The 25,067-nt window shown below is 38.8% G+C and overlaps 5 protein-coding genes across 5 annotated transcripts in view; 3 read left to right on the top strand and 2 right to left on the bottom strand.

Moving 5' to 3' along the window:
- Positions 1 to 2,719, top strand: part of LOC103523421 (cleavage stimulation factor subunit 1) — an 18,074-nt gene extending 15,355 nt beyond the window's left edge. Inside the window, exons 10-11 of the mRNA XM_026832926.1 lie at positions 1,199 to 1,365; positions 2,603 to 2,719. Of these exons, the coding sequence (XP_026688727.1) occupies positions 1,199 to 1,365; positions 2,603 to 2,719 (284 nt within the window). The remainder of the gene's footprint in view (positions 1 to 1,198; positions 1,366 to 2,602) is intronic.
- Positions 2,720 to 6,047: 3,328 nt separating this feature from the next.
- Positions 6,048 to 7,390, top strand: LOC103523207. Its single transcript, XM_017449271.2, has 3 exons — positions 6,048 to 6,269; positions 6,524 to 6,716; positions 6,827 to 7,390. The coding sequence occupies exons 2-3, from the start codon at positions 6,539 to 6,541 to the stop codon at positions 7,204 to 7,206; spliced, it is 558 nt and encodes a 185-aa protein (XP_017304760.1). The 5' UTR covers positions 6,048 to 6,269; positions 6,524 to 6,538; the 3' UTR covers positions 7,207 to 7,390.
- A 1,206-nt stretch (positions 7,391 to 8,596) lies between these two features.
- LOC103523401 (GTP-binding protein 1-like) lies at positions 8,597 to 13,623 on the bottom strand. The gene is made up of 6 exons (XM_008488454.3): positions 13,293 to 13,623; positions 11,353 to 11,464; positions 10,959 to 11,139; positions 10,279 to 10,457; positions 9,832 to 9,995; positions 8,597 to 8,620 (listed from the first exon to the last, which is right to left on the bottom strand). Exons 1-6 carry the CDS (start codon positions 13,422 to 13,424, stop codon positions 8,597 to 8,599), a joined length of 792 nt encoding a protein of 263 aa, XP_008486676.1. The 5' UTR covers positions 13,425 to 13,623.
- Positions 12,089 to 12,735, bottom strand: LOC103523198 (GTP-binding protein 1-like). Its single transcript, XM_008488265.2, has 2 exons — positions 12,559 to 12,735; positions 12,089 to 12,260 (listed from the first exon to the last, which is right to left on the bottom strand). The coding sequence occupies exons 1-2, from the start codon at positions 12,703 to 12,705 to the stop codon at positions 12,192 to 12,194; spliced, it is 216 nt and encodes a 71-aa protein (XP_008486487.1). The 5' UTR covers positions 12,706 to 12,735; the 3' UTR covers positions 12,089 to 12,191.
- An 883-nt stretch (positions 13,624 to 14,506) lies between the features above and the next one.
- LOC103523393 (regulation of nuclear pre-mRNA domain-containing protein 1A) lies at positions 14,507 to 22,362 on the top strand. Its single transcript, XM_008488446.3, has 9 exons — positions 14,507 to 14,876; positions 17,274 to 17,588; positions 17,857 to 18,060; positions 18,369 to 18,487; positions 18,577 to 18,643; positions 19,741 to 19,916; positions 20,471 to 20,721; positions 20,839 to 21,094; positions 22,248 to 22,362. Exons 1-7 carry the CDS (start codon positions 14,726 to 14,728, stop codon positions 20,669 to 20,671), a joined length of 1,233 nt encoding a protein of 410 aa, XP_008486668.1. The 5' UTR covers positions 14,507 to 14,725; the 3' UTR covers positions 20,672 to 20,721; positions 20,839 to 21,094; positions 22,248 to 22,362.
- Positions 22,363 to 25,067: the final 2,705 nt, after the last annotated feature.

Raw genomic sequence — 25,067 nt, 5'->3', positions numbered from 1 at the left:
TTTCTCGGGACAGCGGGACCAGAGGCTCCAAAGCGGGACTGTCCCGCCGAAAGCGGGACGTATGGTCAGCCTAAGTATCATGAGCACGTTACCCTCTGGAAAGATGTTAGATGAAGTATTAGCACGGCTGATTTGTCAGCTATCCAGGCACGCGTGGAAGAGTTTGAAAACCTGAAGACACTTCTGGAGAATGGTAAGTTGGGATAAGTTTGTGGGGTTTTGTTCCCTTAGTAATGCAATTGCTTGGTAGTCAGATTAGAACTAGAAAGGCACTTCTGTAGAATGGTAAGTCTGGGAGGGAGGAGGGGACGGACTAATTTGTAGTGTGTTGGTTTTGGCTTCAAATTTTCGGAGGTTGGCCTACGGTAAAGGAGAAAAATAAATCTCGAGGCAGGGGACCCGGATTCCCTCCGACCCCCCTAAATACGCCCCTGGATAAAGAGGCTGACGAAATACGCCGACCGACGTCACCGCCCCGTCTGCACACGGGAAAAGGCGAAGAAAAATAATTGTTATCATTGTTATTGTAATCTGGCTGGGGGGACTCTAACCGTCGTATGTATGAAAGCCAAAGTTAAACGTTAGTCTAACTTGAGATGAAAAATGTTGCCAATTTCATGTCATTTCTTGAAATAACTGGTTACATTTCATTGAATTTGGCAAGAATGGCAAGATTTTCATTTCAAGTTAAACTAAAGTTTATCTTTAGATTTCATACATACGACGGTAAATGTTGAGAATAAGTTAGACTGAAGACAATTGTGCCCAATCAGACGTTTGGATTCGATGCTTCAGTGCAACTTGAGAGCCAGTATTTTGTTCATAAATACGGGTGTTAGTGTAGAATAGTGTAGATCGTTAGATTCGATGCTTCAGTGCAACTTGAGAGCCAGTATTTTGTTCATAAATACGGGTGTTAGTGTAGAATAGTGTAGATGTAACTTCAAGGAAGTAAAAAAAAGGAAGCAATTTTAATTGTGTTAAGCATAAATGCTCGTCACAAATGTCGTTCCCTGCGTAATGCACTTCGCTAAATTTTATGACTTGACTGGGACTCGAACCACCAACCTCCAGATCCGAAGTCCACCGCGCTAACCACTACACCACTGAGGTTGGTAACTTTAAGGAAGTATGTAGTGTGTACCTAGTACTTTATAGAACCTCCAAAGTCCAAATAAATTCTTTCTTCCGTTCGCAGGGAACCCTATTCCTCCGGAACACTCTACTCTGGTCATGTGTCAGCTTACCCCAGAACACCAAGCTATGCTCAAGGCTAAGCGAGCTAAAACGTTGTCATTCCTGAGAGTCGAAGCCAAACTCCTTGAACAGGAGACCATACTCAGGCGGAGTCTAACCATGGCACAGGTAGGTTTGTTTTTCAATTCTGATGGCCTCTGGGTGGTGAAAATTGATGTTTCGAAATTTCATTTTTGGGTCTGAATTTCAAGATGAATCCAATGGTGGGACCTATTTGAAGCACAAACCACCGATCAAAATAAATTTCCCATTTTTGGTGCTTCCTGTATTGACAGAAGAAATATGAAAAATTAAACAGGCCATAACTCCGGCCCTGGTTGTCGGATAGAACTAAAACTTATATCGAAGTACCACATTTTTTAAGGCCTTTGATATGATGTATTACAATTGGGGGGTTCCCATTTAAGATCTTAGACCTCTGACCGAAATTTGGCGACTACTTCAAAAAATGGGATTGCAAAATATAGAACATTAGCCCAAATTTCAGATTCTCATCTTTAGCAATTCAAAAAATATGGGCATTTCTGAGAGTCGAAGCCAAACTCCTTGAACAGGAGACCATACTCAGGCGGAGTCTAACCATGGCACAGGTAGGTTTGTTTTTCTGATGGCCTCTGAGTGGTGAAAATTGATGTTTCGAAATTTGATTTTTGGGTCTGAATTTCAAGATGAATCAATGGTGGGACCTATTTGAAGCACAAACCACCGATCAAAATAAATTTCCCATTTTTGGTGCTTCCTCTATTGACAGAAGAAATATGAAAAATTAAACAGGCCATAACTCCTGCCTTGGTTGTCGGATCGAACTAAAACTTGTATCGAAGTACCACATTTTTTAAGGCTTTAGCAATTCAAAAAATATTGGGAACCCTATTCCTCCGGAACACTCTACTCTGGTCATGTGTCAGCTTACCCCAGAACACCAAGCTATGCTCAAGGCTAAGCGAGCTAGAACTTTGGCATTTCTGAGAGTCGAAGCCAAACTCCTTGAACAGGAGACCATACTCAGGCGGAGTCTAACCATGGCACAGGTAGGTTTGTTTTTCTGATGGCCTCTGAGTGGTGAAAATTGATGTTTCGAAATTTGATTTTTGGGTCTGAATTTCAAGATGAATCAATGGTGGGACCTATTTGAAGCACAAACCACCGATCAAAATAAATTTCCCATTTTTGGTGCTTCCTCTATTGACAGAAGAAATATGAAAAATTAAACAGGCCATAACTCCTGCCTTGGTTGTCGGATCGAACTAAAACTTGTATCGAAGTACCACATTTTTTAAGGCTTTAGCAATTCAAAAAATATTCAGGGGTTCCAAAATCTCATTCCCTCTTTCTGTTTTCTCAGGTTGATTTCAAATCCGCTCTGGCTGCTATTGATGCTGTGATGTTACTAGATGTAAGACCTCTTACTCTGAAGAAATACCCAGAAGTTGTAAATACGTTCAGAAAACTCCAAAGGTAACGTATAAGTTATTTTTTTATCATATAGGACATATTTTGAATCACAATTTATAGCCAAATGTGATCAGCTTAGAGATGAAGTATTAGCTTAGAGTGCCTTAAAGGGTAGCGCGTCTACCTTGTAAGCGCCAGGTCGCGGATTCTATTCCCGCCTGGGGCGGATTTCATCCTAACCTTATAAGGTTCGTTTTCGAAACGCCTGGCGTTCTCCTATCCTGTCCTCCTTCCCACATTGCTTTTGAGACGATAAGACCTTAGCAGTTACAGTTCCCTCTATGATCTGAGCATTGAATTGAATTTGTACTTTTTTGTACATAAAAGGTGTAAACGATTATGTACATTATTATTATGTTAAGGCGGTCTCTTCCTGATCCCTTATGTGCCGCGTCCATTTTAGTTTAGGACTATTATGTACATAAAAGATGTACACGACCGTTTTTAGAAATGAACTTTTTCCCTGATGTTTTTTTTTTTTTTTTTTTTTTTTTTTACTTTTTCTCCCTATAAATATGTAGCAGAAAGATGGCCTTGTGTACCAAGGCCATCTCTTGGTACACAAGTCAAAGGCCTGGCAAGAGCCACAGAGATTTCTCAGCCTTCTTCCTCTTCTCTTCTTCTAACACAATGATCTGTGAATAAACTTTAAAAATAAATTTAAACAAGTCAACTGAAAATTCAAATTATTTATTTAAAATTCTTTCATATGAACAATCTGGTAAAATATTTCTGAAATTTTGAAGCAAAAAATATAAATCTGTAGGTAGGTAGATAGAGGAAAAGATTAATTTACAAAAGGATAAAGGGTCTTTTGAAGAAGAAAATACCTACATAAAAATGGTTGAAAGAGCATAAAATACACTAGTCTATAAGTTCGATTATTTACAAGAAAATAAAATTGTAGTCTCTTAAAAACTCAAATTTGTGTCAAAATAATAACATAGAGGCAAAAGGTAAGAAAAAAAAAAGATTTCACAACTCAAAAGTCAAAACCATTTCTTCCTAATCCTAATATCCATCAATCACTAACTAACCTCACAAACCACATGTGAGTTATTCAAACGCACGTCATCTGGGAAAAAAATAATGTAAAAATGTCAAAATAACATAAAAACTAAACTAAAAAATAATTAGGAGAAAAAAAATTGAACCGTAAGTAAAATAAATTTGCACAAAAACAAAAATAATGGCGTGGATTGAAAAGGAGAAAGAAAAAACTTAACGAATTAATAATAGAGACCTAAAAATTCCAGAATAGAAGAAGAAAAGATTAAGAAGAAGTTACAGAAATTCTGAAATATGTAGTTTAAGAAGTTACAGATTTGTACATCTCATTTGTACTTTCAAGTACGAAAAAACTACCGCGTGTAGAGACTGTCTTTTTTTTATTAAATAGGAAGTAGACCAGCTTAGTCTGGCTGGGGAACGTTAAATAGGAAGTAGACCAGCTTAGTCTGGCTGGGGGACGTTAAATAGGAAGTAGACCAGCTTAGTCTGGCTGGGGGACTTTAAACAAAGAGTAGACCAGCTTAGTCTGGCTGGGGGACTTTAAACAGGAAGGATAGCCTGAATTTCCCCTGCTAAAGAAATAGCAGGGGTTGAGTGCGAAGGGCATCCACACGTAAAATTTGTAGCCAAAACCAAATGTCAGCCCAAAGCAATCACCCTAGTTAGAGCTGATTGGGAGACTGACGAAAAACGCCGACCCCGTCTGTACACGGGAAAAGGCGAAGAAGAAGAATAGAATATAAAATAAAATAGAAATAATAATAATAGTGCTTATACTGCTCGCATAGAACTGAAAAGTCCCTTTACTCCAGCAGTAGGCTACTACTATTATTATAGTCAAATTCTCAAATTATATTGAGGATACAGTAGGCAGTAGATAGTAATAGTGCTTATTTATACTGCTCGCATAGGACTGAAAAGTCCCTTTACTCCAGCAGTAGGCTACTACTATTATTGTGGTCAAATTCTCAAATTATATTGAGGATAAAATTCCATACCTCGGCTGGGATTGAACTCACGCCCTCCTGTTTACCAGTCGAGCACCTTGACCACTACACCACCGAGGCAGGTGGTGTAGAAAGGGGGAAAGAGAAAGACCAAAGTTGAGGTGGAGAGATAACGTGCAAGAGGATTTAGGAGAGAAGGGATAGAGAAGAGAGGAAACAGTGAAAAGAGGATTGTGGAGGGGAAGGAAATGCAGACCCCGAATGAAATTGAGATAAAGGCGAAGTGAAAGAAAAAGATTATCCACTCGAGACGTGAAAAATTTCTCTGCTTTACCTACCACAAAGAATTTGAGATTTGATTTTTTATTGAAATATGAAAATCGACTGCAAAAGAGACACTTAGTAATGCTGTGATATACATTATACACTAAAGTTGGGAAAAAGTTCTCTGCTTTACCACATTTAAGAGTAACAATCCCATGTCTAAGTGCTTGTTCACTTCAGGGAATGCTTGAAGACTATGCCCAACACTCCAAGCATGCTTATGACTCAGAGGTTAATATAAACTCTACTGTAGATCTATCCATTTGGAAATAGTTAGATTGGTAAAGACAGGCTGAAAAAAACTATTTCTAATTTACAGATTGATAACACAATCATGACAGCTGTGGCCAAGTCAAGTGACACCCCAAACATTTCTGAATCAATTGCTCTGAGGAGGATAAAATCCGGTTCTGAGATGGATAGAATCCGGTTCCGAGACGGTTAAAATTCGGTTCCGAGACGGATAAAATCCGGTTTCTAGTGGTATAAAATCGCGATAGAACGATAAAAGGCCAATCAGTATTTATTTATTCTGTGTAGAACATGATACAATCTAAATTTGGGAGGGAGAGAGAGAGAGTGGGTGAGTGGGAAAGAGAGAAACATTGTCCTGTAATACCTATAAATATTGTTGAATTTATTATTATTATTTTTATTAAATAAAAAAGAATCTTTAAGTGAAATCTAGTCTTCTCTTGTACCTACATATTTATTCCATGATTATTCCATCAACATCATTATTATTATTACTACTACATAATATTGTAAATATCATATTTTTGGTAATATAGAAAGGAAAATAGAGAGCTATAAAAAACATGTCCATCTGGGGATCGAACCACGGGCCCCCTGCTTCACAGACGCTTGACCGCAAATATTAGTTCATTCGATATTCCGCTCGAAGAAAATAGCGCTCACATCGTCTTCACAGTGTTGCCGGACAACTAATTAGCGACCAAAACGCGGACTCAAAAAAATTCGCGGAGCATAATTTTTGTTCAAAAGTTGTTTTACCTGCCTCACGATTATCAAAAAACGGGAGCGGGAGATTTCAAAATTAATTCCTGATATCCATTATCCTGATTCCTGTTCAAGAAAAAAAAAAAAATCTGGAACCTGATGAGTGATGACCGATCTGAAAATTTGAAGAGTACCAATACCAACCCTAACCTTGCTAGTGTGATTTCTGAAGAATCTGAACATAGTTCTGTTATCTTTAAAGCTGGAAGTGCATTGAATACCTATTCAGCTGTTTCACCATAAGATTTATCACAGGTAAGTCCTTGTAAAATTCATGTTTCACCCACTTGTCTACTTTTGCTTAGGTAACACCACAGACTGGGGTCTAGTAAGAGTAACAATCCCATGTCTAAGTGCTTGTTCACTTCAGGGAATGCTTGAAGACTGTGCCCAACACTCCAAGCATGCTTATGGCTCAGAGGTTAATATAAACTCTACTGTAGATCTATCCATTTGGAAATAATTAGATTGGTAAAGACAGGCTGAAAAAAACTATTTCTAATTTACAGATTGATAACACAATCATGACAGCTGTGGCCGAGTCAAGTGACACCCCAAACATTTCTGAGTCAATTGCCGTATTGGAGAAAAGAATCACAGACCTGGAAATAAAAGTTCACAATCAAACTCAACGTGAACTTGGCAAATCCAAGCCCATCAGCGACCAAATATTACTCATCAACAAACTACTCAACTCTAAAGTTCCCGCCATTGAGAAAACCAACGAGACAATTGATAAGTTGATCAAAGTCTCCAACATGTATCCCGACAACCAGTACTATTACTCATCAACAAACTACTCAACTCTAAAGTTCCCGCCATCGAGAAAACCAATGAGACAATTGATAAGTTGATCAAAGTCTCCAATATGTATCCCGACAACCAGTATGTTGATGACAAGATCAATATCATTCTCTCTTCTGAAAATCAAATTCGTGAACTTGTAGAGTTATGTGCTCAGATTAAAAGCAAACAAAACGTTATTGATGATGAGAAGTATAAAAATGTTCCCGAGTATAGTAAAACCCTGAATAAGTTAACGGAAGACCAAGTGTGTATGTTTCATGAAATCAAGAAGCAAAGTGCTGATGTTGCTGAGTTGATGGACAAGTATACTGATATCATTCAGAAAATTAATGAAAGCTTGCTTGCATTTCACAACACCATTGATTTTATAAAAGCTAAAGAATGAGGCGTTGCAAGTAAAATTAGCAAAACCATGTGATTTTTTATTCACCTAGCTTTCTGCTAATAATGTTCTTCAATGGTTTCAAATTGAAGTACAGTAGAACCTTGATTATTTCAACTCCAAAATCCATTGTTTTTTTCTTTCTTTTTTTCTTTCAAATCAGAGAAAAAGATCATAGAAAGTGATCATTTCAACTACCCCCGGTCCCAATTAGTTGAAATAATTGAGGTTCTACTGTACATAATTATTTGGGAACTTGCTTTCTAACTCTTAAAATTTTTGTACATACCTCTACTCTTCTGTTTACTTGGAGGCATACTACGGGATGGGCATATGCTACGACACAGGCCACATGCGTCTAATGTAGCAGTTGTTTCATTGCTACGAAATAAAAACGGTCTAAATAGACTCTTTTTCTATTCACTCGATAAAATAGAATAGAAAAAGCCAAAGGAAATTGAAAAAGACGAACAATACTGAACATGTGACAGGTTCTGCAGTCTGCACCCAAATGAAATTGAGATAAAGTCAAAGCGAAACGAGAATAAAAAAGAAGCTGTACGTACCTCTCGTACTACCATACGTTTGCGATGTATTGACTTGACTGCAATAGGAATGAAATGGCCCAGAGGGTCCGGTCCTAACATCAGAGTATCATTCAGACGAATAGTACCTGAGGACACAAATTCAATTTATTAATTAATAATAAATGTACACCTTTCCCTTGCTAAAGAAATAGCAAAGGCTGAATGCGAAGGGCATCCACTCGTAAAATTTTGTCGCCAAAACCTAATGTCAGCCCAAAAGTGATCACTCTAGGCCTGATTGAGGGCTGACGAAAAACGCCGACCTTTTCTGAACACGGGAAAAGGCAAAGAAAAAAGAAGACGAATAATAAAAATGTACACCTCGAAAATGCTTTCGTATTTTGTTACATCTTCTTCTTCTTCTTCTTCTTCTTCTTCTTCTTCTTCTTCTTCTTCTTCTTCTTCTTCTTCTTCCTGGCCTTTTCCGCTGTTCAGACAGAGTCGGCGTTTTTCGTCAGCCTCTCAATAATAATAATAATAGACCGTGGAAGGTAACCACTAGGCGAGGTTAACGCCTTAGGCGTTCTCTACCACCTAACCCCGAGAGCTCCATTATTTTGTGGTCAAAATCTCAAATAAATGAGGATAAAATTCCATGCCTCGGCTGGGATCGAACCCACGCCCTCCTGTTTACCAGGTGAGCGTCTTGACCACTACGCTACCGAGGCAGGTGAATAAGCCCTAGACTGATTGCTTTGGGCTGACATTTGGTTTTGGCTACAAAATTTTTTGGATGCACTTCGCACTCAACCTTTGCTATTTCTTTAGCAAGGGAAATTTCAGGCTGGTTAAATGTTCAAAGTCCCCTAGTCAGACCTTTTCACCACCGTCTGTGAATGGGGGAGGGAAAACAATATCTTTGTAGTGCATAATTACTGATATCTTTCAGGTTTAACTTGGTAAGAGAAACTTTTGAATAATCAATTTGAATCATTAATTTCTCAAATATTGGTCCTACTGATAAAATTTGAGAACTTTAAAATTTAAAAATGTTCTCAAATCTGTACACTGTTTTCTGTCTGATGAGGAGTTACATAGTTCACATACCTTGCAGCAGGATAACAATCAGCAAAAAACTGGTACGGGACATAATACTTAAAAAAAAAAAAGAAAAAAAAATCCCCCAAAAACCAGTTTTTTTTGGATTTTTGGCTTTATAGTTTTCTGGACAAAATTTGCACCACCATTTTCGTGTTCCTGGTAAAAAGACCTTTAATTTGATATATAGGTCGATCAGGTTTGGATAAGTCCTTCTATGGGGACAGACACCAAAGCGAATACAATAGTCCGTCCCTTATACCTTTTTATTACTATTGTAATAATAAAGGAAGGACGGACTAAAAATGGAAAAAGTTTGATAAAGGGAGCTGTAACAACGGAGGTCTTATCGTCGCGAAATCGAAGAGAGAAGGGGGACAGGATAGGAGAAAGTCAGCCGTTCTGAGAACGAACCTCATCTGTTTGGGATAAAATTCGCAACGGGCGGGAACTAAACCCGCGACCTAGTGCTCAACCTCGTGAGGACAATTGAGTAGCTACTTTAATCGAGTAGCGACTAGTGGCGGCATTACAAGTGTAAAAAGATTATTGAAATATCGAAAAGGCATGCAAAGTAGGAGGTTAGTAATGCTGTGATATCCACTCAAGACGTGAAAAATTTCTCTGCTTTACCTACCAGAAAGAATTTGAGATTTGATTTTTTATTGAAATAGAAATATGGAAAACGACTGCAAAAGAGACACTTAGTAATGCTGTGATATACACTAAAGTTGTTAAAAAAGCTCAGCTTTACCACAAAGAATTTGAGAATTGAATTTATTTTTTACTAGGTGTTGTGGTTCTCGAGATAGAGCGATCAGTGTGTGAAATATGAAATGTGAACTGTGAAAAGTGAATGAGTGAATGGATCTTGTTTTTATAATATAAGATTGAAATATGGAAAGCGACTGCAAAAGAGGTTAGTAATGCTGTGATATACACTAATGTTGGGAAAAAGTTCTCTGCTTTACCACACATAGTTCATTATTTGATTTGAACTTACCATAAGCATACCAAAGTCTGGTACATGCCCGGTCATTCCAAACACTGTGGTTTTCAGATATCTCTCATGTCCTGCTAAATCAATGAACGTGATCACTTTGGCAGATCGCTCGCATATTTTCACCCAGTCCAGTGAGCCGTGCTCTGGCTTGTTAACCACATTACCTGCGAGGAGGAAGAGGATGTTAAATTTGTTGATGATGGAACTTTAAATGGCATAGAACTTGAAAATATCAGAAGGAGGTTTCACAGAAGGAGGCTTCCCAGAGACCCTAAAGACCCAGAAAAACACAACCCCAACCCAAGATTCGTATAAGCTTAACTCAACTTTTAGGGCTGTTTACCCCCTATAAAATATTCTTAAGATAAACTGAATGCAAGCAAAATGGTCGAGTTCAAAACTTCAAACTCACTTCGTTTATTCAAATAAAGCCGCTTCCACACTCACCCACACTGTCGAAGCCCAGTATATCGTTTCCTACGGACGAGGTTCGTCCAGACTCCATCTCGTGTTTGTGTCGGAACAGTTTCTGTCGTGCGTGGCCTCTCCCGTTATCCAGCTCGCCGTGTGTGAGAACCCCAAGCAGTGTGGACTTGCCCGCGTCTACGTTACCCACCACAGCAACTCTGGGAAGAATTAATAGAATTGTACTTGTGAGAAACAAATAGAAAAAACTTTTAACATTAAATGATTACAGTTAATAAATAGGAAATCTATCAAATACCTAGGTATCATCTTTTTATTCTAGGAATGCTGCTACTGGTCACTACTCATGTAAATTCCCTACTTGAAAAAAGAAGAAGAAAAAGGCTCTCTAGTGACATGACTAAGTACTCCACAAACTACATACAAACGGAACTTTTTTCAATCTAATGGAAATTGAATCCAAGATCTCTGGTATACAAGCTCCTTGTAGATATATTAAATTTATACTGTCAGCTAAGAGCCTGTTCCCACTTATTGTTTGGGAAAAATTGTGTTGTGTGTAGTGGGAACACTCTCATTTAGGTAAATTATGTACATTGTCTACAGGACATTTAAGGGGGGGGGGGGAAATCAGATGAAACTCATGACACATAAGAACAGGCTCTAAGACACCAAGACTAAAGCCAGGTATACATACTTACCTAATTTCTAGAAAGTCTTGAGATTCCACCCGTTTCCTCAACAGATACTGGCCTGTCAGTCCATTGTCGAGTTTTCTCTGACGTAACAGAACACAGTCTGCTTCCAAGGTGGTGGCTAATGATTGCAGTGTTGCAACACTTGCTTCGTATTCATCTGGTTTTAGGCCATTTTCACCACCGTCTGTGAATGGGGGAGGGAAAACAATATCTTTGTAGTGCATAATTACTGATATCTTTCAGGTTTAACTTGGTAAGAGAAAATTTGAATCAATTGGAATCATTAATTTCTCAAATATTGGTCCTACTGATAAAATTTGAGAACTTTAAAATCTAAAAATGTTCTCAAATCTGTACACTGTTCTCTGTCTGATGAGGAGTTACATAGTTCACATACCTTGTCCTATTCCTATGTCATAGATTGTTTCACCTCGACCATTGTCAATGAGGGATTTGATTTTCTTCTGTAGTAAATCAAACTGCTCTTCTGTCGGACTTATTAAACAATTCTGAAAAAAAAAAGAAGAAACATGTTTATTTCATGAGAATAATGAGATTCAAATTTTGATCTTGGAAAATTCTCTTCACAACTTTTATGGGTATCACAACATTCATCAAGAGCCTCCTTTGCAATTCTTTTTCATCTCTAAATATTTTTCCTCTGTACAAAGTGCAATTCAAATGACACACGTCCAGATAAAAATTTACTCAGCTGGGAATATGACCCGAGAGCTCTGGAGTGCAACCCTGATGTGATATCTATCTGGCTACAGAGATTACTTTATTTGGCAGTATTTTTTAACTCATGTTTTCCTTATCACATAGATTTGTGAAAGATCCTTTTTTGTCGAATAATACTTGTTAAAATATTTCTAACTCTTTTATAGTATTCTTTTAACTGAGTATTTGAAGGATATTTTTTAACTATATGTTACTTTATTTGGCAGTATTTTTTAACTTGTGTTTTCCTTATCACATAGATTTGTGAAAGAGAACAGTGGAATGTTCAAATGTTTGCCAAATTTATCTACCTGTAATGTGTAGCTACTTGAAGTTTACATTTGAAAAACAAACATTTCTTGACCCCGCCGGGAATCGAACCCGGGTCTCCCGCGTGCAAGGCGAGCGCAGTGACCACTACGCCATGGGAGCTGACACAAGACATTAATAATGACACGTATTTATGTGACGAACACGAATAAAATTCAGTTTTTTCGTTCGTTCATAAAGTCCTTCTTACCTTTCCGAAACAAAATTGGTGGCGCCAATGATCACATCCTCCATATTTCTCACCATCACCGGCACCTTCCTACACAAGTCCTTCTTACCTTTCCGAAACAAAATTGGTGGCGCCAATGATCACATCCTAGAAAAAAACTATCGATAGTCAAGCCTCAACTATCGATAGCGTTCGATAGTCAAAATTATCGATAGTTATCGATAGTGCTATCGATAATTCTCCTCCTCTATTAAATAGGGAGTGGACCAGCTTAGTCTGGCTGGGGGACGTTAAATAGGGAGTAGACCAGCTTAGTCTGGCTGGGGGACTTTAAACAGGAAGGATAGCCTGAATTTCCCCTGCTAATCTCACCATGACCGGCACCTTCCTACACCCGGGTGACTTGAGTATTCTCACGAGGAGCTTCAGGGTATCCTGGAGGACGTTCGGGGGACACATGTCTATTTTGGTAACCACCACGAACACGGGCACAGATAGGGCGAGGGCCAGACCGAGATGTTCTTTGGTCATACCCACTATACCTGCGTTAGCTCCCACCTGAAATATGTAGAAAAAACATGAGAAAAATAATAATATAAATAATAATAAATAAATAAAAATAAGAGTAGGATAACAATCAGCAAAAAACTGGTATGGGACATAATACTTTAAAAAATAATAATAATAATAATAAAGAAAAAAAATATTGAAAAAGTTTGATAAAGGGAACTGTAACAATCGAGGTCTTATCGTCGCGAAATCGAAGAAAGAAGGGGGACAGGATAGGAGAAAGCCAGCCGTTCCGAGAACGAACATTATCTGTTTGGGATAAAGTTCGCAACGGGTGGGAATCAAACCCGCGACCTAGCGCTTAACCTCGTGAGGACGAGTAGCTACTTTAATCGAGTAGCGACTAGTGGCGACATTACAAGTGTAAAAAGATTATTGAAATATCGATAAACGACTGCAAAAGAGACACTTAGTAATGCTGTGATATCCACTCGAAGAGAACAGTGGAATGTTCAAATGTTTGCCAAATTTATCTACCTGTAATGTGTAGCTACTTGAAGTTTACATTTGAAAAACAAACAATACAATCTTATCAATTCTAAACAAACCTTGGATTGCAACATTGAATGATCTGCCGGTGATGCCTCGGGTAAATCATCATCCCTCTCATGGATACGGGTTTCAAAAACACTGGCTGCATTTTCCGCCGTGCAGGGTGTTTGATCCACAATACTTGCCATGGTTATTTAGTTCAACTTAAATGATGCAAGATTTAAAGTTCATTTGAAACAGAGTATGAATAGGTCTCTGTAATGAGAGATGTTCTAACACTTACTGAATGTTACAATATGTTACCAAAATCAACTTTGGCCATTTTAACAAGTAAAAAACTACGTGGGCATTTCAATATGTTAAAAAAGTCACTATGAACAGAAATATCGAGGAAAATGACCCGTTTAAAAGCAGTTTTCTTATTTCTTTTTAAATTTTCATTTTTCCAAAAGTTTATCAAAAGTTGAGATGTTCTAACACTTACTGAATGTTACAATATGTTACCAAAATCAACTTTGACCATTTTAGCAAGTAAAAAACTACATGGACATTTTGAAAGGTTGAAAAAAACACTATGAACAGAAATGTCGAGGAAAATGACCCGTTTAAAAGCAATTTTCTTTTTAAATTTTCATTTTTCCATAAGTTTATCAAAAGTTTTTCAAAAATTTCCACAAATGTTTACATAGGGGAAGTTGGCATTGGCAATTGCTGATAAAACACCGTACACGTAGCAACGTGACCGACTGTGCTGCTCCTATCGGATGTTTGAAATACTGCTCTAGAGCGAGTCACGTTTGGAGGGGAAGGTGGCCGAGTTCCAAAAAATATTATACTGTGTGTCACCAATATCGATCCCATAAAACGGAAAAGGGGGATCGGTCTTTTGGAAAACCATTGTCTTTAGTTTTCCTTTTCTATCTTCAGCAAGGTCTAAAGTTCATTTAAAGAAAAATTCCGTGTCCCATGAAAAAAAAAACATGCATTTTGCACTTCTCACTTCCGATTATGTATTTTACCATTACAACAGAAAAAAAACTAACAAAATACATAGTAATATAGCTGCTTTGATGACAAAATTTTTCGCAGTGTCTGCAAAATTTGGACCGGGAGCACACACACATACACACAAAACTCACCTCGGTCCTCACGCGGCCCAGTGCACTGCTTCTGAGACCACCCTTTCAAAAGAATCTAGTTCACAAAATCACCGCTAGGTAGAAGCACTGACGCGACTTTTTTTGTAAACAAAACGTTTTTCGGAATCGGAAAAGAAAAAAATCTTTTTTCCTTGAAGTTTTTCCTGTGTGTAGTGTAGGTAAGGTAATTTTCCTGTCGATATCTACCTGCTTTTCCGATTACCAAGTACCTGTTTAGGTCAATAAACAGCTGTAGTTCCCAGTGTGAAAACTATTCTTGTTGAGCTCAAGGGAACAAAAAAAAACCGGCAGGAAAAAGTCTCCTCAGCTTGGCACTTGAAACCCCCGCAATGGCAGGGTTTACTCAGAGTGCTCTTATTTCTAAGCTAGAAGAGCTGAATGCCTCTCAGCAAAGCATACAGACGCTGTCCCTGTGGCTGATTCACCATCGGAAACATCACTCCACCATCGTGAAAACTTGGATTGATGAAGTCGAGAAAGGTAAGATCTCTACGACATTTGTCAATATGGGTGTGTGCTAGTTTTGATAAAAGCTGAGAAGAACCCAGGGCTGGATTATTTAAAGTCTGGTATTCATTTGCAAGATGAAAGATGAGCATAATAATAGGGCACTTGCTCTGAAGATCAATGAAAAATTGTGCTACAAAAGGAGCTGTCACAAATGAGCAGTGACCAGTGTTATTATAAGGTTAGGTTAAACACAAAAAGGAGCTTTCTTTGTCATTGTCATGGCTTCTGAATAATTACCCATGATTACTGAAATGTCCCCTGCAAGGGAGCTTTGCTTGGGAAAGTTAATATGACATTATTAATGGGATTGTAGTGACATCATGATGCAAGATTTATTGACATTGCTTATTTTGACTTAAGTATTGCAGGATCTAAAAGTCATTGAAGAAAAAATTCCCTAGTTTCTCATTTTTTCTGCTCTTTGCCTTTGAAACCTTACCCAAACAAACACACAAGGTCTTTTGATTTGCATTAATGGGATTGTAGTGACATCATGATGCAAGATTTATTGACATTGCTTATTTTGACTTGAGTATTGCGGGATCTAAAAGTCATTGAAGAAAAAATTCCTTAGTTTCTCATTTTTCTGCTCTTTGCCTTTGAAACCTTACCCAAACAAACACACAAGGTCTTTTGACTTGCTTGTCACATTGTATGTTAATTTTTGGCCACCCTGTGTATAATTCAAGTAAATTCTCTTATCAGAATTCCAATTGATACTGTGGCAAGACTGAGTCATGTGGCTTTGTGATATGGACTTTAGAAATCACTCAATACCTAAGGCTAAAGAAGTTCCATTCGTATGCTAGTTATTGAATGGCTTGAACAAAGTACCCTTTGATATGTAGTCATGTCAAACAAGAGATCAAATATCATTCTTTCCTTTGTTCTCCCCCCTCCCACCCTTATTGTACAATTTTACCCAGCATAATTTTGTATTACAAAAATGGTTGGTTTTTATTTTAAGAGGTTTGATAGAGAGACCTGTAACTGCCAAGGTCTTATCATCCTGAATGGCCAACTGATCCAAGAACAAACCTTATCTTTTTGGGATAAAATCTGCCCGGGGCAGGAATTGAACCTGTGACCTAGCAATTACAAGGCAGACACACTACCTTCCAAGCTAATTAGGCTGGCTAGGTTATGGGTTTGATTCCTGCCTGGGGTGACTTTATCCTAAACAGATGAGTTTTGTTCTTGGAACCAGATTCCTTCTCTTCTGCCCTCCTTCCCTCTTTGATATCAGAATGCCTCTCAGCAAAGCATACAGACGCTGTCCCTGTGGCTGATTCACCATCGGAAACATCACTCCACCATCGTGAAAACTTGGATTGACGAAGTCGAGAAAGGTAAGATCTCACTGACGTTTTGTCAATATGGGTGTGTACTAGTTTTGATAAAAGCTGAGAAGAACCCAGGGCTGGATTATTTTATAATCTGGTATTCATTTGCAAGATGAGTATAATAATAGGGTACTTGTTCAGAAGTTACATCGATGAAAAATTTTGCTACAAAAGGAGCTGGCACAAATGAGCAGTGACCAGTGTTATTATAAGGTTAGGTTAAACACAAAAAGGAGCTTTATTTGTCATTGTCATGGCTTCTGAATAATTACCCATGATTACTGAAATGTCCCCTGCAAAATGAGCAGTGACCAGTGTTATTATAAGGTTAGGTTAAACACAAAAAGGAGCTTTCTTTGTCATTGTCATGGCTTCTGAATAATTACCCTTGATTACAGAAATGTCCCCTGCAAGGGAGCTTTGCTTGGGAAAATTAATATGACATTATTAATGGGAGTGTAGTGACATCATGATGCAAGATTTATTGACATTGCTTATTTTGACTTAAGTATTATGGGATTTAAAAGTCATTGAAGAAAAAATTCCTTAGTTTCTCATTTTTTCTGCTCCTTGCCTTTGAAACCTTACCCAAACAAACACACAAGGTCTTTTGATTTGCTTGTCACATTGTATGTTAATTTTTGGCCACCCTGTGTATAATTCAAGTAAATTCTCTTATCAGAATTCCAATTGATACTGTGGCAAGACTGAGTCATGTAGCTTTGTGATATGGAATTTAAAAATCACTCAATACCTAAGGCTAAAGAAGTTCCATCAATATGCTAGTTATTGAATGGCTTGAACAAAGTACCCTTTGATATGTAGACATGCCAAGCAAGAGATCAATTATGAACCAATACCTAGCCTTCATATTTTCTGCCCTTGTTCCCTCTTTGATTTCAAGACACTAAGACCTCCGATGTTTCTGACAGTTCCCTCCAAAAAAAACTCTTGAAAAAAAAAAATAATAATAAAATAAAAAATACAGCCAGGTAGCCATTTATTTTATTTGTCTGTTTTTCAGCTGACGATCACAGAAAATTGACTCTCATGTATTTGGCCAACGATGTCATTCAGAACAGCAAAAAGAAAGGTCCCGAGTATGGCAAAGAGTTTGGGCATGTTCTCAAACAAGCTTTTGTCTCGGTGGGTGATGTACATTGTTCGGAGAAAACCCGTAGCAGTCTATCAAGGATATTGAATATTTGGGAAGAGCGGGGTGTTTACGACAAGCAACAGATTGCATCGTTTAGAACCGCTTTCAATGCTGCTCTTGAACCACAAACCAAACGGAGGAAACTTTCAGAATCTAACACCGAAGTCCTGTATGATGTTGATGGTAATGTACCTATTGGTTATTTTACATTTTTCCACATTGATGGGTCCTTAGTAGTTTAGTTGCCTAGGTATTGGTGCAGGGTATACCAATTCTTGAGGGCGAGAGAAAGAGAGAGAGGTGGGGGCAGAAGATAAAGAGAAAGAGGGAGGAGGAGAAGAAGAATAGAAAGAAAGGAGAAGAGGAGAAAGAGAGAGGTGAGGAGGGAGAAGGAGAAGAGAAAGAGAAAAAGAAAGAAAGGGAAGGAGAAATAAATATGATAAAAAACAAGCTTTCGTCTCGGTGGGTGATGTACATTGTTCGGAGAAAACCCGTAGCAGTCTATCAAGGATATTGAATATTTGGGAAGAGCGAGGTGTTTACGACAAGCAACAGATTGCATCGTTTAGAACCGCTTTCAATGCTGCTCTTGAACCACAAACCAAACGGAGGAAACTTTCAGAATCAAACACGGAAGTCCTGTATGATGTTGATGGTAATGTACCTATTGGTTATTTTACACTTTCCCACATTGATGGGCCCTTAGTAGTTTAGTTGCCTAGGTATTGGTGCAGGGTTTACCAACTCTTGAGTAGTCTTGAGGGAGAGAGAGGAGGGGGCAGAAGATAAAGAAAGAGGAAGGAGGAGAAGAATAGAAAGAAAGGAGAAGAGAAAGAGAAAGAGAGGGAAGGAGAAAGAGATATTAGGGGAAATAAATATGAAAAAAGAAAAAAAATAATAGAAAGTAAAAACATGATTTCTGCAACAAATAAATAATAATTCCTCCTGTTCTTCTTCCCATAGGTATCACAGAACGTCACATCAAACTATCCCCCAAGCCTGAACTACGCGAGTGTCCTGAAACTCAAGAACTGATTAAAGTTCTTCTAGAATTGGAGACCTCCGCATCTAGCGATGCAAACATACGAGAGAAAATCGCGAGTGTCCTGAAACTCAAGAACTGATTAAAGTTCTTCTAGAATTGGAGACCTCCGCATCTAGCGATGCAAACATACGAGAGAAAATTGCCAAACTACCCCCTGAGGTGTCGGAGATTCAACTACTGTCTAAAGTGCAAGGTAAGAACATCACTGGCCAGCCTGGTTAGCTTGGTTGGTAGCGCGTCTGCCTTGTTAGCGCTAGGTCGCGGGTTCGATTCCCGCCCGGGACGGATTTCATCCTGAACGGATAATGTTCGTTTTCGAAACGGCTGGCTTTCTCCTATCCTGTCTTCTTCGATTTCGAGACAATAAGACTTTTCTTGTTACAGTTCCCTCTATCAAACTACTTTTTTTTTCATTTTAAAGTACCATTTCCCAACGGATCACTGAAGTTGAACAACGTTGCGCGTGGTTAGTACCTGGATGGGTGACCATCTGGACAATCCCATACTGCTGGGTTCACGAAATCCCGCGTTGATTCAGGCAGGGTGAGACCCTTTTTATTTTGTTAGAGTTCTGCAGCAATTCTCACTTAATAATTCTTCCTTCTTCTTTATAGGGTAAGTGTACCATTTATTCGCCCACCTAAATAACGTACCATTTATTGGCCCACCTGTACCATACGCCACATAGGTCTGAACTGGACGAAGCTAAATCCAAAGTTTCAGCCATTGGTCCGTCAAAGTGTGTGTCTGTCTGTAAACAAAATATCTCGAGAACGGTAAGAGCTAGAGACTTGAAATTTGGTATGTAGCTGTCAAATGTGACAAGGATGCGACACGAAACTTTTGGTTAAGACCGGTGTAACGCTTGGCGGCATTTTACTGCTTTTTGGCGGTTTTCGGTGTAATTTAACAATATCTCGGGAACGGTATAAGCTAGAGACTTGAAATTTGGTATGTAGTTCACAAATGTGACAAGGATGCAACACAAAACGTTTGGTTGAGATGGTTGCTGCGCTCGGCGGTATTTTGACCGCTTTTGGACAGATTTCGACCGTTTTTTGGCGGTTTTCAGCTACAGCGACAAACCGGTTAGAGATATTGTAAAAGTTAGGGTAAAAGAACACTCAAATAAGCATCATTCAATAGGATAAGGAAAGTCGTGTGATGTTCACACCAGATTTTTTTCTGTTACAGTTCTGCAGCAATTCTCACTTAACAATTCTTCCTTCTCCTTTATAGGTATTCTAATTTTTGTCTAATGTTCTCAATTTTGTCTCCTTATGTTTCCAGATCGAGTGGCGGCTGAGAACCTCTCAATTCAAGTGAACGAGGCTGTGGATCTCCTCACGAACTACAATACGCGGCTCGTGACTGAAATGGAGGATAGGAAACGGGCCTCGGCTATGTTGAAAGATTACATAGCTGCCCAGCGAGAACTGCTGGAGCAAGCTGAACAGAGACTAGAGGTGAGCGAAACAGAGATATTTCTTTTTCTGAAGAAATTTGATGGAGAGTACTGAAGGCTCCTTTCACATTTAGACTGCAACTTGTAGTATACGGCAAATTGTCATTCACACAGCAGAAGTTTTAGGTTGAGGTTGAGGGCTACAGACTCTACAGAGTGTTATAAATCTAAATCGTACTATTATCGGCCCGAAATCGAAGAGCGATAGAATAGGATAAGTTTAGGTTAAATTCGGACCGATCGGGAATCGAACCCGCGACATAGCGCCTTAAAAAAACAGACGCTCTAGCTCAAGTTGACTAGGCTACTAGCTCAAGCTAAATAGGCTGGCATTTTTCATGATTGTTTTTTTGCATCACTTGCATCAAGTTTGCATATTTCTGTCTTCTGTTCGATTTCGGGACGTTACATCTATTTTGTATTTTTGTACCAAACATATAAGACCTTGGTTAGACTGCGGGATTAAAGGGACTTTTCAGTTTCATTCTGACAGTATAAACGGGGTATATTCTATTCTATTCTATTCTAATTTCCTCGATTCCTTCTCCCTCACAGGAATGTCAATCGAACCTGGAGCAGGTGTGCAAGGTTCGTGAAGAGCTCCAATCTCTGGCCCACCTACCTATGCCTGAAAAACCCCTGCCCGCAGCCGGCGACCTGTTCAAAATACGAAACCACCAGACCAACTCCTCCGGGGGGAAGCACCAGCACAACTCTCACTCGAAAAATAAAAAGTCCTCGCGAAGTTCGTCGTAATTACTGCCGTAAGAGCGTGAGTTAACTTTTTTCAACCCAGAAAGGTAGAGGTGCGCTGTGGAATCGAACCCGCAGCGCGCGTTAGGGTGTTCGCAGAACGAGGAATTAAAGATGAAGCACGAAGATGAAGCGATATTAAACGAGGAATTAAAGATGAAGCACAAGAGGTGCGCTGTGGAATCGAACCCGCAGCGCGCGTTAGGGTGTTCGCAGAACGAGGAATTAAAGATGAAGCGATAAGATGAAAAAAAAAAAAACAAACAAACGTACACACTCTCATGAGACCGCGCAGAACGAAGCATTCCGAAGATTCGAGATGAATTTCAGAAACAATAAAAAATGAACAAAATATTTTGTTTTTGAGTCAAATTCATCGAGAAGGCTTGATGCTCATTGATTGACTTAAGGTCACCTAAACTGAAGGTGCAGGGTCGGAGATGTTCTAACACTTACTGAATGTTACAATATGTTACCAAAATCAACTTTGACCATTTTAGCAAGTAAAAAACTACATGGACATTTCGAAAGGTTGAAATAATCACTATGAACAGAAATGTCGAGGAAAATGACCCGTTTAAAAGCAATTTTCTTTTTAAATTTTCATTTTTCCAAAAGTTTATCAAAAGTTTTTCAAAAATTTCCACAAATGTTTACATAGGGGAAGTTGGCAATTGCTGATAAAACACCGTACACGTAGCAACGTGACCGACTGTGCTGCTCCTAGCGGATGTTTGAAATACTGCTCTAGAGCGAGTCACGTTTGGAGGGGAAGGTGGCCGAGTTCCAAAAAATAATATAGTGTGTGTCACCAATATCGATCCCATAAAACGGAAAAGGGGGATCGGTCTTTTGAAAACCATTGTCTTTAGTTTTCCTTTTCTATCTTCAGCAAGGTCTAAAGTTCATTTAAAGAAAAATTCCGTGTCCCATGAAAAAAAAAACTTGCATTTTGCACTTCTCACTTCCGATGATGTATTTTACCATTACAACAGAAAAAAAAAAAACTAACAAAATACATAGTAATATAGCTGCTTTGATGACAAAATTTTTCGCAGTGTCTGGTGTCTGCAAAATTTGGACCGGGAGCACACACACAAAACTCACCTCGGTCCTCACGCGGCCCAGTGCACTGCTTCTGAGACCACCCGGCACCCTTTCAAAAGAATCTAGTTCACAAAATAGAGGTGCGCTGTGGAATCGAACCCGCAGCGCGCGTTAGGGTGTTCGCAGAACGAGGAATTAAAGATGAAGCGATAAGATGAAAAAAACAAACGTACACATTATTATGAGACCGCGCAAAACGAAGCATTCCGAAGATTCGAGATAAATTTCAGAAACAATGTTTCAGGAAAAATTTTCAAAAACAAAATATTTTGTTTTTGAGGCAAATTCATCGAGAAGGAAACAAACGTACACATTCTTATGAGACCGCGCAGAACGAAGCATTCCGAAGATTCGAGATGAATTTCAGAAACAATGTTTCAGGAAAAAAATAAACAAAATATTTTCTTTTTGAGGCAAATTCATCGAGAAGGCTTGATGCTCATTGGTTGACTTAAGGTCACCTAAACTGAAGGTGCAGGGTCAATGATCAGCTTGGAAATCTTTCTGGAAAATTCAACCTCGTTCTGCGTGCGTTTCTTTCTGGATTTTCGCCTGAATTGTTTCCGGATGTTCCGCCTGAATATGCTTCATCTTGAATTCCTCGTTCTGCGGGGACCCTTAGGGTAGCAACACACTACCGCCTGGTAAACAGGAGGGTGTGTGTTCAATCCCAGCCGAGGTATAGAATTTTATCCTCAATATGTTGTTGTTTACAAAGGTCGGGACATTGACCATTAGGCCATTTTCCTACGCACGTCCCAATATTTTTCTACAATGGAACTGCTGGCTTCCAAGGCTGGATAGGAATTTAGGTGTGCTTGGTTCATGGGAGAGTTAAGGGAACATAAAGGACAATTTGACGACAATAATAATAGTAGCCTACTGCTGGAGTAAAGAGACTTTTCAGATGCGGTATAAATATAAATAAGCATTATTATTACTATCATCATCATCATCACGTCACGTGAACTCATGGGGAGTCAGAGAGATGTAGTTCAAAGTTTTCCCATAATATTGTAAGAATCCGGTGAGCTCACGTGACGTGATAAGACGCAAAGGTCGGGACATTGACCATTAGGCCATTTTCCTACGCACGTCCCAATATTTTTCTACAATGGAACTGCTGGCTTCCAAGGCTGGACAGGAATTTAGGTGTGCTTGCTTGGTTCATGGGAGAGTTAAGGGAACATAAAGGACAATTTGACGACAGTAATAGTAGTAGCCTATTGCTGGAGTAAAGAGACTTTTCAGATGCGGTATAAATATAAACAAGCATTATTATCATCATCATCATCATCATCATCACGTCACGTGAACTCATGGGGAGTCAGAGAGATGTAGTTCAAAGTTTTCCCATAATATTGTAGGAATCTCGCGAGCTCACGTGGAATGAAAGAATATAGGTTGGTAAGGAATGCTGCAAAATGTATTCCCACTTTTCTCATTTTTCTGTTTTTCTTGTTATGTTTTTATCACATCACATTTACATTTTCTTACTTTCCTTATCCTATCCTATAATAAGGAAAGTAATGCAATTGAAGGGCAGGATGGAAAAAGGACAGAAGTCAAGAAATTATGTTTTTTTTTGGGGGGGGGGAATCGTTTTTCCTAAAGTAGATTTCGATCTTCTTTCATCCTGCCCCTCAATTTTATTCATTTGTATAGTATGACATTGTCTTTTCATTATAAGTAGATTCAGGCTGAGAATTACATATTATATTGTTACAGAACAAAAATTGAGTCAGTATAAATAATCTTGATTGTGTGCGAGCAGTATCATGCATAAGGTCAGCCTCTCACTATCATGAAAGTCGACTTCGATCTTCTTTCAACCTGCCCCTCAATTTTATTCATTTGTATAGTACGACATTGTCTTTTCATTATAAGTAGGTCCAGGCTGAGCAGTACATTACATATTATATTGTTACAGAACAAAAATTGAGTCAGTATAAATAATCTTGATTGTGTGCGGGCAGTATCATGCATAAGGTCAGCCTCTCACTATCATGTAGACCTGACAGGTACACCTGATCAGGTGTAGGTACTTGTCGTCAGGTCTACCTGATAGTGAGTGGCTAGCCTAAGGTGTATTTGCCTTTCGGAAACGGAACCAGTTCTCCCTTTTTACTTTCCTTATCCTATAGGAAGGAAAGTAATGTAATCGGGTCAAATTTTCGATGGTCAGTTTTTAGTGCCAAACACGTTTTGAGGTCCCTAGAGCCTAAATCCAAAGTTTCAGCCATTGGTCCATGTGTGTGTGTGTGTGTCTGTCTGTAAACAAAATATCTCGAGAACGGTAAGAGCCGTCAGCCTCTCACTATCATGTAGACCTGACAGGTACACCTGATCAGGTGCAGGTACTTGTCATCAGGTCTACCTGATAGTGAGTGGCTAGCCTAAGGTGTATTTGCCTTTCGGAAACGGAACCAGTTCTCCCTTTTTACTTTCCTTATCCTATAGGAAGGAAAGTAATGTAATCGGGTCAAATTTTCGATGGTCAGTTTTTAGTGCCAAACACGTTTTGAGGTCCCTAGAGCCTAAATCCAAAGTTTCAGCCATTGGTCCATGTGTGTGTGTGTGTGTCTGTCTGTAAACAAAATATCTCGAGAACGGTAAGAGCCAGAGACTTGAAATTTGGTATGTAGACGTCAAATGTGACAAGGATGCGACACGAAACTTTTGGTTAAGATCGGTGCAACGGTTGGCGGCATTTTACCGCTTTTTGGCGGTTTTCGGTGTAATTTAACAATATATCGGGAACGGTATGAGCTAGAGACTTGAAATTTGGTATGTAGTTCACAAATGTGACAAGGATGCAACACAAAACGTTTGGTTGAAATAGGTGCTGCGGTTGGCGGTATTTTTACTTTTGGACAGATTTCGACCGTTTTTTGGCGGTTTTCAGCTATAGCGACAAAACGGTTAGAGATATTGTAAAATTCTGGCTATAAGAACAAGAACACTCAAATAAGCATCATTCAATAGGATGAGGAAAGTCGTGTGATGTTCAAACCAGATTTTTGAGAACTGAAATGACGCCTGTACTAAACCATAGGAAATCCAAGATGGCGCGCCATCGGAATCGTTTCCGTTTCCCGAAAGAAAAATAGGTCTAAATTCGACCATAAAGATAGTGTGATTCATTGTTAAACCAAGTTGAGAAGCCACTTGGTTTAAGCTGAATGCAACTGATGTGTAAAAGATATTTATGAACTTAAATAAAATGCATGGAGATGATTCTATTTATTTTATATGAATTCAAAGCAATTGTTTTTATTTTATTTCATTTAAT

This window comes from Diaphorina citri, unplaced genomic scaffold (genome assembly GCF_000475195.1).
Source record: "Diaphorina citri unplaced genomic scaffold, Diaci psyllid genome assembly version 1.1 scaffold83, whole genome shotgun sequence".
Taxonomy (NCBI): domain Eukaryota; kingdom Metazoa; phylum Arthropoda; class Insecta; order Hemiptera; family Psyllidae; genus Diaphorina; species Diaphorina citri.
Note: the sequence above shows the minus strand (reverse complement) of the source record. Positions and strands in the feature narration are given on the sequence as shown.